Raw genomic sequence first — 13,976 nt, 5'->3', positions numbered from 1 at the left:
TAATAAAACCGTTATGGAAAGTCACAGCTATGCTAATCTGGCAGGCCAAGCTAATGCAGTTAGCCTGAGGAGAATTTAAATCTATTATTTACCAAAAACGCCTGACAGGGTGCACTTGCTATGGTATCTGGGGATCTGGATAAAACATCAATCCAGTTTATGACCCTGCCTGTCTCCACCCTCACCTTGTTTCCATATACACATTCTGACAACGCAGGGCTTTTGACACGTACACCAAAAAAAAGGGTTTATTCAAACATTTTAAACATAATGATGAAAAGCCTTTAATGATGATGATGATGATGAAGGTGCCTCTCCATCAGGTGCTGAACGAGGCAGTAGGGGCCATGATGTACCACACCATCACCTTGACCAGAGAAGACCTGGAGAAATTCAAGGCTCTACGCATCATCATCCGCATCGGCAGCGGCTACGACAACATCGACATCAAGGCGGCCGGAGAGATGGGTAAGAGAGGGAAACAGAGAGGATAGAGGAGAGAGGTATAAGATCAAACTTTATTGATCCCCTAAGGGGACATTTTATTGCATCGGCCAATATGACAGACACAACATAGAAACAACAACAACCCACTCCTCAGCACTGCGGCCAAGACTTTATGGAATGTAGCCTAACCAAACACTTCTTGTATACTTCAGTACATAGCATATGTAGTTGAAGTATTATCCCCTAAATACACAGACAACTGTGAAAGCATTATTAAGAAATAGTCCCCCACAGATGTCATTTTTGCCCCAGGCATGTCACTTAATAATTAAAACAAAAATCCTCAATAAACATAGTAACCTGGTGTGAAACATGTCTTTCGTTTAAAAATTGTTTTCACTATAATTATGAAACGCTACAATTTGAATCAATTTCAGCCTTTCCAAGTGGGGACATGTTTCTACATGTTTCTTGGATACTTAGTTGTTCCTTCCATAACCAGCACATTGCTGTGCAAAGGGCTTCTATACATTTTTGGTGTTCTTCTTCTCTCATTCTGTCTTCCCTTTGCCAGGCATCGCGGTGTGTAACATCCCATCGGCGGCGGTGGAGGAGACAGCAGACTCCACTCTGTGCCACATTCTCAACCTGTACCGGCGGAACACCTGGCTGTACCAGGCGCTCCGGGAGGGCACACGGGTCCAGAGCGTGGAGCAGATCAGAGAGGTGGCATCCGGAGCCGCCAGGATCCGAGGAGAAACGCTGGGCCTCATTGGCTTTGGTGAGTCACAGGAGATGTTGGTATTTGGCAAGAACACACTCAGTTGTGATAGTGCTTGGTCCACATACACACACAGCCATAACTTTGTGATCCTTTTCTGACACTGTGTACGTCTACAGGTCGTTCAGGGCAGGCGGTGGCAGTGCGGGCCAAGGTGTTTGGCTTCAACGTGATCTTCTACGACCCGTACCTGCAGGACGGTCTGGAGCGTTCGCTAGGTGTTCAGCGTGTCTACACCCTGCAGGACTTGCTCTACCAGAGTGACTGTGTCTCCCTGCACTGCAACCTGAATGAACACAACCACCACCTCATCAACGACTTCACCATCAAACAGGTACACACACTTGCAGGCAATTAAAACATACACCCATACACACACACACACACACACACAATGCTAAAATAGGCCATAATTTACCATGCACAGTACAGTGCTGTGCACCCAGCCTCGTGGCCAAGTTGGTGATCAACACTGCCACCTACAGTCCGCTTTTAAAACTGCATGTTGCTGCAGAGGACTAACATCCATTTCCTCTTTGAAATGTGAGGGGCGGTCTCATCAAGGCAGAACCTGGTTAACGTGCTAATTATATATTCATATAAACCATAGAAAAGTTTCTTAAAGAACATCACTACTTTGTTGCCAAAAGATCTTTGTGTTTGTACGTGCGTTCGTGTCTATGGCTTGTGCCTTTTACAGATCAGATACAACTAGGACCCTGAATTTCAGCTTTTGTCAAGATGAAGGGATTACTTTTATCCAGATACTCTCATTTAATCTCTGTCTCTCTCTTTTGGTACACAGAAGTTTTATTCCATTAGCTCTTTGTGATTTGAATCTAAGCTGTTGGTACGAGGAGCATACTGCAGGGCACCTTAGGGCTTTATGGTTGAAAGCACCACTGCAGGCACATACTGTACAAGTGGGCTCCAACATGTGTATTCTCCAGGAGAGTGAATATCATTTAATCTCATCGCAGAGATCTACTATCTATTTGATGTTAGTAAAACGGGTTTACTTTTGTTTAAGATGCGCCAGGGTGCGTTTCTGGTTAACTCTGCGCGGGGAGGTCTGGTGGATGAGAAGGCCTTGGCTCAGGCCCTGAAAGAGGGCAGGATACGGGGAGCCGCCCTGGACGTCCATGAGTCAGAACCCTTCAGGTGAGTGTGTGTTTATCTGTGTGAAAAGATAACTTTGTCAACTCCATTATCCAGTTCAGTTAGCAAATCCCTTTCTCTGGTGTGTGTAGTTTTACCCAGGGTCCTCTGAAGGATGCTCCTAACCTGATCTGTACTCCTCACACGGCCTGGTACAGTGAACAGGCCTCGCTGGAGATGAGAGAGGCAGCCGCCACAGAGATACGCAGAGCCGTCACTGGTACACACACACACGCACATATTTATCACACTTATAAACTCATTTGGAGCTGATTCTTAACTGGAATGTTTTGGTTTTTCCGACGCAGGCCGTATTCCCGACAGTTTACGAAACTGTGTCAACAAGGAGTTCTTTGTTACCACGGCACCTTGGGCAGTGGAACAGCAGCAAATGCACCCCGAACTCAACGGTGCCGCATACAGGTATCAATCACAACCAAACTGACAGTTATGTTGGGAAACCATTATTTTTGGTCAGGTCCACCTCCTCTTGCGTATATTATCCACATAAGCAGGACTTAATTATTTTGATAAAAAGGGGGATACATTTTTTAAATTTTTAATTGGTACAGCAGGAGTCATTTCCATGCTCCGATATATACTTTGTTGTTCCCTGTATTCAATATATGATAACTACTTAACTTTTCTATTTAACCTTTGTGGTATTTTAGTCTTGGTTTCCGTAGTGGCATATAGTGGAAATGAAGCGCTATGGGGAAACATTGATTAGCTACTACCATCCCCTGCTATTGTTTGTCAGGAATTCACAGTATTGACCTCTCAGTCTCTCACCCTATACCTACTGTCTCAACTGGACTGAACTACTTCTCTTACACAGCCGAGTCAACCAAACCATGGTACAGGCCATAGGAACGGGGGGAATGCAAGACAAATTATATACCTAATAGAGAACCAGGTAAATACTACCGATGCTGACCCACAGTGATAGGCTCAGGACCACCTGTGCTGATCAAAGCAGAACTGCTGTTGGTTTTCATGATACTGAAAAGTATGGTCTCTGTCTGCTTTATTTCCCACCCAATATACCAGCTCTGCCCACCCTCTCATTGCACCCCTCATTTACTTCCCCAAAACCAACAAATGTGGCCAACAACTGTGGCCAAACCTAGCCACTTGTACCATGCCAAATAATACACAAATCTATTGCAAGGTAGCACATAATGGCAACCATTTGATTGAAGGACAGTCAGCGTTGTATTCCATATTCCTGCACAGGAAGTATGAAGTCTACTTGGGTATATTTGTGACATTTGTATCGTTTTCCTTCTAAACCCCCCTTTTTCTCATACAGTTCAGTGTTTGTCCCCTGAGATATTCTATCAGGAATCTTTCCTTGACCTGCCATCCCTAGCCCTACACCATCCCCTTATGCCAACTATAACTATATTTTGTTGATATCTGAGTGGTTTAGTAAATCAAGATATATTTCTCTGATACGTTTATCAGTTTCCCAAGAACAACAGATGAGGTCTTGTGGTCGTTTTGAATCCTGAATTGACATGTAAGAGTTGAATCAGTTTTCAGATTTCATGTGATGTCTGTTTTGCACCACACTCTTTCTCCAATTTGTGACTTTACTTTCTTTGATTATAAAATTCACCACTGAATTTGATCCTTTGCCTCATTTCTAATGTGAGGCAACACATGTTTTTAAATGTAGCAACTTAAAATGGCAATTTAAAGGATTATCAGGTTGTTGTAACCTATGAGGTATTGTTATGGTACCATGTGACCTCACCAATGTCTCCCTGGCACAGGTACCCCCCTGGTGTGGCCTCTGGTGGGATCCATGGGCCAATGGAGGGGATGGTGCCTGGGGGGGTGACAATCACCCACACCCTGCCCTCCGGTACCCACCCCTCCCAGGCCCCGTCCCCCAACCAACCCTACAAAAACGGGGAGCCCATGAGAGAGCACATGACCGAGCCATAACTCTGCATCCAGAGACAAAGGAGTTCATATATACACAACTGACCCACCCACTCTTCGACCAGCAGACTGATCGTTAGTTAGGGTTCACACAGAACACCGGAACCAAGTGGGGACAGTGAATATATTCACAACTGCTTCTCCAAAGTGGGGACCGTCAAAACTCATGTTCCAAGGATCCTCTTCTTTTACATTTTTTTTATTCCTGTTTTCTGGGACACGTTGTTACCGCATGCCAGAGTTAAGGCCCGTCCACCTTGACTGACCCACCAATAAGAGAGCTTGGAAGGACAATGACATCATCTGTTACTTGCCTTCCTCTAACTCCACCCTGCCCCATTCCATCATTTGAGTTCACGTGTGTCTATTTGTCTTTCCTCTGTTCTGAGACCACCCTACAAATGAATATGTCTTTCTCTTCTTCAATGTGAAAAAAGAAATTAAGATATGACATAGTTGTCAGACAAGTAGAAAAAGACAATTGGTGTTACCAATGCCATCAGCAGTCTCAATGGGGACCTCTAAACCCTGTCCTAGTCCATCTCTCACCCTGTAGGTTGCTGGTTCCTGAATGTACAGACAGGATTTGATGGACACATCAGGGTTGCCAGATCTCTGGAGCCTCATGACCAGTACGAGAACAAAAACAATAAGCCCAAATTTAAGTGAATATGGGACCTGAAACCATTTGAATTTGTCCATTGTGAACATCTCTCAACCCCTGGGAACACCCAATATATTATAGAGAAGATTTTGATCTGGTAAACTCCTTTTAGATATCTAATTTCTCTGAAGAGCTTCTTCAAAGCTCCAGGTTCTGACGCACAAGGGGATTGAGAGACTTGCTGTAAAGGTCATTATCGCAATCTTAAGACAATGTAAACTTTTAACTGTTGATTCATTGACTTTCATTCCAACTCTGGATTCAGTAATCATGTGGTGGTCTATCACTAAAATATTGAAATAAGAAATGCATGCAAAAGCCATTCTAACTGTTAAAAGCACCTCTGCTTTTACATGGACCTCCACATCATGGATTTGGACATTGTCACAGGTGTTTGTATGCTAGAGGGCTCTCTTAAAATGTCCATTTTTTTTTTCCTCTCACCAAAAGGACCTACACAGTAGCACCAGCCAGACAGGAAAGGGTTTGGAAATTGAGGTTACTGACTCAGGAAAAATAACTTTTGCAGATATAATCTTTTTCCCCAAATTGTCTGAAAGAAAAAAGTCTGGATCGTTCTGCGTGTTTCCACCTTTTCTTCATTGTGGTATTTTTATAAATCAAACCTCTGTTTTTTGGTGTTCAAGGTTTTTGCAGAGTCCTGTTAGATTTGTATTGCCTAGTTAAATGTTCTTATAATCATAGTCTTATGTGAACCACCCCCCCCCCCCCCCCTTGTTCTTATAATGAAAGCCAGTTGGAGCTCTTGGAGGCACCGTGCACTCTGTGAGCAACATCCCTAGTGCCCTGACTTTAGCAAGACAAGGCTACTAACAGATTGTTTGGTTTTTAGTGTGAGTATTTGTACAAGGTGATCTATAAAATTCAGTGCAGTTCAAATAAAAACAATGCTGTTCTATCAGGCTCTGTGAAAGTGTTTGACTTTGCTGCTTATTTATGTAATGACCTTCAGTTGACCCTTTCTGGATTTTGTGGTGTAATGAGTTTACTGGCCACACGGAGGTTATAGAAGTTCCCATTATATCATTTATGATATTGTTATAGTACTCTCCTTTTTAGACATCCCTATCAATAACCAGGTGCACCACACGAGTCAATGTATACTGAAACGGTCAAACTACACTATCATTTTATAGACTTCATAAATTGGACATTAAAGGTTTTCCTTTTTTTTCCCTAGCTGGCACTATAGTGAGGTCAGGCGTTTACCTAAATCTGCAACTATTGCATTACTACAAAGCAACATACAGGCGATGCACAATGTGTGTGTATATACCTAATTATAATACACCAAAATAAGTTACAGTACAACTCAATGGCAAGGAACCCCAACAAAAAAAGTATGACCATGATATTTTAACTTCGGTTCATGTGCAGTCTCACAAATACCTTAATTCAAGATGGGTTCACAGACAAGAAGCATACATTATAGGAAAAAAAACACAGGTACCATGGGTTTAACTTGACAGGGAAGAATAGCAGGACAGAGAAAAAGAAACATGAGAATTGTTTTAATGTAGACGTTGAATGTGACTTACTCACTCCTCCAATGCACCAAACATGAGGTGCTGAAGTAAACTTCCACAGATGGTTATTTTCCTCACAGCAAAAAGGTCTGCCACAAAACATCAAGATTGAAAGAAATGACAAAACGACAGAATCTCAGCTCAAAACATAAGGAGAATTAGTTGAGATCAAGAAAAGACTTCATTTTAGCCATTCTGGGGAAAAGGGTAAACTAAACACCAATGTGTATGATCCCCAAGACCTTAGTGACACTAGTTTTGAGGTGAGAAGGGAACTTCATTTATGTAGCTTTGAAAATGACCTTCATTCAAGCAGTTAGTCAAATGTGTAGTGCTTAGTTTTAAAAGGGATACTAAGGGGATTTTGTCAATGAAACCCTTTATCTACTTCCCCAGATGATACCATTTGTCCCTGCATTTGAATGAAGTTGCTAACGAGCATTAGCACAATAACAAAGCCTATGATAACTGCTAGTAGATACCATTCACTGCGCTAATGCTAGTTAGGATTGGCTTGCGAAACTACCTCTAACTTCCTTCATACTGGATACAGAGACAAATGGTATCTCCCATGGGTTCATCTGACTCTGGGGTAGTAGATAAAGGGCTTTGTTGAGAAAATCCTGAAGTATCCCTTTAAGAATTAAATTCATAGTACACAATTGCAGCAGTTTTCTGTTGGGTGCCCTGACAAAGATATGTTGGCCTAGACCATGCCCGTCAAAAAACAAGAACTATTTCAACTGGAAAAACGACTAAAAAGGACAGTCATTTAGGAAGTGTACTTCATCGATGCCCATCATAAACCGATACTGGTATATTTCCTTATACTTTTTTAAACAACCACATGCATTTATATTTGAGAAGATCATTAGCGTTTGAAATCTACAATCCTTTATTTCTTTCATCCCCAAGTCTTTTTGCAGCAACAGAGTTTTTCTTATGTGTCCTCTGCCAGGGTACGGTGATTCCCTGCCCTTTCACAGTTTGTCCATGTAAGTGAAAGAGGATAAACAAAAAAGAGGGTGGACTCCTGCCTACTCCAGTTGTCACTCATCATCCTCCTCTTCCTCACCGTCGGAGAGCGAGGCACAGGGGCGGATTTGTCGGTAGCCGTCCAGCCACTTCTCTACCATCTGTGTTACCAGGGGGTGGTTCCGCCGGCGGGAGCTCTTCTGCATGGCCACCAGCACTCCACCCTCTGTCACGCAGCAGTCCAACCACTCCCTCAACAGCTTCTCCTGCTGCTCCTCGTTCCCCATCTGACACACAGACAAGAAAACCATCAGCCATGAGACTACATCTCATATTTTAGAGAAAAAGTGCAATTAGTGCAGCCAATCCCCCTTACTTTTCACATTCCAGTCACTTCACGAGAATAGCGACATACTATAGTCACTTAGCAGATGGTATAATAGAACTACAAAATTAGCTTGAATCAGCATGAATAGTAGACTCAGACAGAATCCTTGAAAAGCAACCCGTCAGGGGTCCATATAAATATTCATGATACCACAGCGGGCGCTCCCTCCTACCTCCTGTGCTGAGAGGAAGTGGATGTGGAGCAACTTTCTCTCACTGTCCACCAGCGGTAGGAAGGTGATGGTGACATCATCGTCTGTGTTGAGATTGGCGCCTGCGCCCCGATTGTTGAAGCCGTCATTCTCCATGGCCACCAGTGCAGAGAAGTGGCCGCGCGTGTAGCCCAGAGCAATGGGACTCTTCCAACAGAAACTCTGCTCCCACAGCAGGGGCAAGTACACACCTGGAGAGAGATAGGGAAGGGGAAGAGGGTGAGAAATGGAATCAAGGGAGGTGGTAAGAGTCAAAGGGACATGGGGATGGACAAAAAGAAAGAGGAAGAGAAATAGAGAGATGACAAACCAAAATGTCAAAACAGGCTGACATATTGCTTACCAACAGTTTCCCAAGCACAATGGACACTTTCTCTGAGACTATTCCATCAGCCTCAAACCACTAGACAGCCTCTAAAAGTGAACGAGACACTTCACCTTGTGACCTTAACTGAAACCACTGTTTTTGAGCATCTAGAACAGTTACTGTCGCTCACTGTTCAACAGTCTGCCATTGTGTGTTTACTGGGTTCACCTGGCGACCAATTTAAACAGAGCTTTCTCCTTCCCTCCCTCCACGGACGCTCATAAGCCTCTCCTTTCCTTGGCAACACAAACAGTAGCCTATATCGTCCCTCTGTAATGAATGACATTACCACAGGCAGCCCATCGTTACAGAGAGCTGTCTTTATGGCTGCACGAGCTCTTCAGGCTAATTAAAGCCAGACTGTTTTTACAAGGGCCCATGTAGGTGGACCCCGCCCTCAGCCCTTATTGGACACCCGCTTTAAACTACCACTCCCTCTTCCCATGATGGCTAACATATGCCGAGAGACATGGCTACTAACAGTACGTACAGTGAACCTTCCTCCTGCAATGCTTCAAAGTTAGGGGGTAGGATTATTTTGGCAGAATTGTTCTTCGACTGGTTTTAGAGAGAGTCGCATGCTGTATCAGCATTGGAACAATCACAACGAACAATTGTAACCCCCCTCCCTTTACTAAGCAGATTGTAATCTACTTGGACTGATTCTTGATGCGGCTACGGTTCCTATAAGAATAAGAAGACCGATTATGTGAGCTATGTGAAGTATGCAGACACGCTTGTGCCATTTCACACTGGGACTTTGCATCTAGGCTCAGTAGTGGACAGCTACAAACTAGGGATGTGACAAATGGAAAAACATTCTTAATGTTTATGCTGCATTTAAAAATAAAAAAATATTTCCATTAAAACAATTACAGCTTTTTAATCCATGTGAATTGGCAATGAGCTGCACTGCTGCCAGCAATGGTTTGGGTCTCACGGTGCGCCCCTTTCAGATGGTTAAACATTTGCACCTGGACTACCATTACTGTAGCTCAACACTGTCAGACTTGACCACTGTCGCTTGCCTTTCTCTGCCATTTCTCCAACTGTTAACGACAATGACGTAGTGGTGGAGAGTCGACTCCAAAATAATTGATTCCTCGACTCCTTACACACAGACTCCCGGTGTCGACTCAAATTTCTGGAGTGTCAAGATTCAATTCCGCTAGGAATCGACTCATAAGATTCTGTATTTTGAGAACAGAGGAGACTAGTTGCCATATTTCCGAGAACAATCAAACACTTGCATCTTAGCAAGCTACCGAGGGAAGGAGAGAGAAGGGAGGGCACAGTTTAGGCAGGTCAGCCACCAATCAGAACTGTGCACTAGGCCTATATCGGCAATCAAAAGCTGTATCTCGCCATTTTTCTTGCCTTGCAATGTCTCGCACTTAACTCTCACAGTCACACATGGTATCTACACATGTGCACAGGTTTACTTCATGCTGCTCACAGCATGGTAGCCAGGGCACTAAAACAGTGGGGAAGTTGAGCTTCGTGCTTTCAATGCTCTTAGTTGTGCTTCTACACCTGCATTGCTTGCTGTTTGGGGTTTTAGGCTGGGTTTCTGTACAGCACTTTGAGATATCAGCTGATGTACGAAGGGCTATATAAATAAATTTGATTTGAAGAAAGGAATAGGATATATTATGGAAAACAACACATTCTTCTGTCATGCGTCAGGGAATCATGTCAGTGAATCATGTCATACAGTGGCAAGAAAAGTATGTGAACCCTTTGGAATTACATGGATTTCTGCACAAAATCGGTCATAAAAAAAGTCACAGCAATAGACAAACAAAGTGTGCTTGAACTATTAACACACAAATTATTGTATTTTGATTGTCTACATTGAATACAGCATTTAAACATTCAGTGTAGCTTGGGAAAAGTTTGTGAACCCCTAGGCTAAATCACTTCTCAAAAAGCTCATTTGAGTCAGCTAACCTGGAATCCAATCAATGAGACGAGATTGGAGATGTGGTTAGAGCTGCCCTGCCGTATAAAAACAAACAAAATGTGAGTTTGCTATTCACAAGAAGCATTGCCTGATGTGAACCATGCCTTGAACAAAATAAATCCCATAAACCTAAGATTAAGAATTGTTGACTTGCATAAAGCTGGGAAGGGTTACAAAAGTATCTCTAAAAGCCATGATGTTCATCAGTCCACAGTAAGGCAAATTGTCTATAAATGTAGAAAGGTAGGCACTGTTGCTACTCTCCATCCTGCAAAGATGACTGCAAGAGCACAGTGCAGAATGCTCAATGAGGTTAAGAAGAATCCTAGAGTGTCAGCTAAAGACATCACAAAATCTTTGGAACATTCTAACATCTCTGTTGACGAGTCTACGATGCATAAAACACTAAACAAGAATGGTGTTTGTGGGAGGACACCACGGAAGAAGCCACTTCTGCACATCTGAAGTTTGCAAAAGAGCACCTGGATGTTCCACAGCGCTACTGGCTAAATATTCTGTGGACAGATGAAGTTAAAGTTGAGTTGCTTGGAAGGAACACTATGTAGAGAAAAAAAGGCACAGCACAGCACAGCACACCAACATCAAAACATCCCAACTGTAAAGTATGGTGGAGGGAGCATCATTGTTTTGGCTGTTTTGCTGCCTGGACAGCTTGCTATCGTCGACAGAAAAATGAATTCCCAAGTTTATCAATACATTTTGCAGGAGAATGTAAGGTTCTGTCCACCAATTGAAGCTCAACAGAAGTTGGGTGATGAAACAGGACAACGACCCAAAACACAGAAGTAAATCAACAACAGAATGGCTTAAACAGATGAAAATACACCTTCTGGAGTGGCCCGGGTAGAGTCCTGACCTCAATCCGATTGAGATGCTGTGGCATGACTTCGAGAGCGGTTCACACCAGACATCCCAAGAATATTGCTGAACTGAAACAGTTTTTTAAAGAGGAATGGGCCAAAATTCCTCTTGACCCTTCTGCAGGTCTGATCCGCAACTACAGAAAACGTTTGGTTGAGGTTATTGCTGCCAAAGGAGGGTCAACCAGTTATTAAATCCAAGGGTTCACATACTTTTCCCAACCTGCACAGTGAATGTTTACACAGTGTGTTCAATTAAGACGCGAAAACGTATAATTGTCTGTGTGTTATTAGTTTAAGCAGACTGTCTATTGTTGAAATTTTATGACCAATTTATGCAGAAATCCAGTTAATTCCAAAGGGTTCACATACCGTTTCTTGCCATTGTACAATACATTTCTATCTGCAATGCTAAGGGTCATGCTACGAGACTGACAGTTCCTAAATCAAGTGGCAACTCCCTCCAACTATGACGCACTGCTGTGTAAATCAAAACGCTTCTGAAAGCGCTATCCGGAAATCCACTATTGATTGAATACTGACCTTTTGAGCAAAACTCTCAAATCTGCATATCAGCAAACGCAATCAAAAATTTGCATCATCCTTGTGCCACGATTCTTGTGCTAGAGCAAATTTAAATCAGAAGGGCTTTGTCTGACCCAGCAGATATGGTCCAACCCATGGACACAGACTGGCTCTTCAATCTAATTGGACAAGGAGAGAAATCTGCAACACTGCATTTTTAGAGAGCCTTTTGCTTGTCAGGATTTTATTTATATAAAAAAAAAGGTCTTTAACCTTTAACTAGGCAAGTCAGTTAATTAAGAACAAATTCTTATTTACAATGACGGCTTACACCAGCCAATCCCGGACGACACTGGGCCAATTGTGCTCCACCCTATGGGACTTCCAATCACGATCCGGTTGTGATACAGTCTGGACTCTAACCAGGGCGTCTGTTGTGACGCCTCAAGCACTGAGATGCAGTGCCTTAGACCGCTGTGCCACTAAGGAGCCCACTACGTCACAGGGAGAAAAAAAAGAGCCTCAAAATCAGCCCAATTTAAGACTAAGGCCAAAGAAAGCAGACATCTCACCTTGAAAACGGGTGTACCCAAGTGTTTCACCACGGAAACTTTTGTAATACTTCACTCCATAGACGATGATTGGTCTACGAAGAATGTGTGCAAGAACAAAAATATGAGTCTGCTCCAGGCTGGCTCCAGGCTGTAGAGAGAGAAACAACACAAAGAAAGAGGCACATCAAACTACCTTTTTGGTGGATAGCTGCAAAATATACTGTTAGGATTTGACCTATTACTTACTATCAGTTGTTAGTCTAAAATTATTGGATGTACATCGAGCAATACTGTAAGCCGGATTTCTAATCATGCCTTGATACTATAAATGAATGTGATCAAGACTAATTTGATTGATTGTTAAAAATGAAAACCTTAGGTCAATGCCTCTGTTGGTTCTACATCTTGTGATTGATATAGTAGAGGAACAGTTGATTACACAACTGTCAAATGAAAATGACATAGTGGAGGCTGTCACACACTTTATGGGCTTTCCTATATGGTCAGAGCAGTATGGCATTGCATAAATCATGGGCAGTAAATGCTTTTTATATGTTATATGTTACAGTACAGATGTAGGATCTTCATTTCACCTATATTGTCACAGCCAAATAATCCTGCAGCAACAGGATTTGAACGTTTAGTCAATAATTTTGCTTGATCGGTTGTTTGGCTATTAGCTGGCCAAAAGCAGGCTACATAAAAAGTTAGGTTTTGAGAATTTATGTAAATCAAAGTTCATCTGTATTTTCTGCAGTGCAAAAAAACCAAGTGTGATCAAATTAAGATCCTACATCTGTACACCGATGATCCCAAGTCCTTCCACCTAAAAAGCTCAAAGCTTTATGTTTTATATGCATTAGGAAATTAGTGAGTGAGTGAGTGAGTGAGTGAGTGAGTGAGTGAGTGAGTGAGTGAGTACCTGGCTGGCCAGTGAGAGGATGAAAGCCCAGTCTTCCTGCCACTGTTCCTCTCTGAGTGAGAAGTGCAAGCCGAAGCTTTGGGAATACCACGACTCCCACTCCTTCCAGCGCGTGTAGAACCTAGACAGACAACACACACACATCAGTGACCCTGTATCAACAGGTCAAGTGAGTGTTACTCAAATGCTTTAAACCCTTTTGCAATGAGAACAGTTTCTTTTTTCCACAATTAAATAATTGGTTTGCACAAACAAACACAGCCTTCTCATCCCCAGACAAAGTTACACACCCCAGACCCAGGTCTCACCAGTGGGAGCAGTCGTGCAGAGTGTCGTGAAGGGTCTTGCGGAGGACAGAGTCCTTGTCATAGATGCCCCAGGTGGCCTGCAATACTGAGTCTAACAGGCAGTCCCCAGCCGTGCGGTTCCACAGGGCATACAGCCTGCTGTCCAACCGCGTGCCTAGCTCTATAGACCAGTTGATGATAGGAGATTCCTCCTCCAGCTCTGAGAGAGAAAGTGAGGCTTTGAAAGGGTAATGGGGTCATTTAAAAAATGAAGCACTCCTTGGTTTTATATGGTGTGCAGGCTTTTGTTCCAGCCTAGAACTAACATCAAGTCTTGTAAAGTATAGGGACGTACA

At 43.0% G+C, this 13,976-nt stretch overlaps 2 protein-coding genes across 8 annotated transcripts in view; one reads left to right on the top strand and one right to left on the bottom strand.

Moving 5' to 3' along the window:
- LOC109898862 (C-terminal-binding protein 2) overlaps window positions 1-5,923 on the top strand; it is a 131,611-nt gene extending 125,688 nt beyond the window's left edge. For 3 of the 6 annotated variants that reach the window (XM_031835677.1, XM_020493922.2, XM_031835678.1), the window contains 7 exons: window positions 324-468; window positions 1,022-1,228; window positions 1,348-1,562; window positions 2,259-2,389; window positions 2,479-2,606; window positions 2,695-2,809; window positions 4,165-5,923. In XM_031835677.1, coding sequence (XP_031691537.1) covers window positions 324-468; window positions 1,022-1,228; window positions 1,348-1,562; window positions 2,259-2,389; window positions 2,479-2,606; window positions 2,695-2,809; window positions 4,165-4,339 — 1,116 coding nt within the window. In that variant the 3' untranslated portion in view covers window positions 4,340-5,923. Of the gene's footprint in view, window positions 1-323; window positions 469-1,021; window positions 1,229-1,347; window positions 1,563-2,258; window positions 2,390-2,478; window positions 2,607-2,694; window positions 2,810-3,224; window positions 3,303-3,853; window positions 3,909-4,164 lie in introns of all 6 variants that reach the window. The other 3 variants (XR_004211619.1, XM_031835676.1, XM_031835675.1) reach the window with 3 other exon arrangements.
- Window positions 5,924-6,512: 589 nt separating this feature from the next.
- The window catches only part of LOC109899736 (ubiquitin thioesterase ZRANB1), a 37,718-nt gene continuing 30,254 nt past the window's right edge, over window positions 6,513-13,976 (bottom strand). For both annotated transcript variants that reach the window (XM_031835679.1, XM_020495210.2), the window contains 5 exons: window positions 13,642-13,840; window positions 13,334-13,454; window positions 12,430-12,559; window positions 8,083-8,312; window positions 6,513-7,809 (listed from right to left, as the gene is read on the bottom strand). In XM_031835679.1, coding sequence (XP_031691539.1) covers window positions 7,597-7,809; window positions 8,083-8,312; window positions 12,430-12,559; window positions 13,334-13,454; window positions 13,642-13,840 — 893 coding nt within the window. In that variant the 3' untranslated portion in view covers window positions 6,513-7,596. The remainder of the gene's footprint in view (window positions 7,810-8,082; window positions 8,313-12,429; window positions 12,560-13,333; window positions 13,455-13,641; window positions 13,841-13,976) is intronic.

The sequence above is a fragment of the Oncorhynchus kisutch genome, linkage group LG11 (genome assembly GCF_002021735.2).
Source record: "Oncorhynchus kisutch isolate 150728-3 linkage group LG11, Okis_V2, whole genome shotgun sequence".
In the NCBI taxonomy this organism is placed as follows: Eukaryota; Metazoa; Chordata; class Actinopteri; order Salmoniformes; family Salmonidae; genus Oncorhynchus; species Oncorhynchus kisutch.
This window is presented reverse-complemented; position numbering and strand designations above follow the sequence as displayed.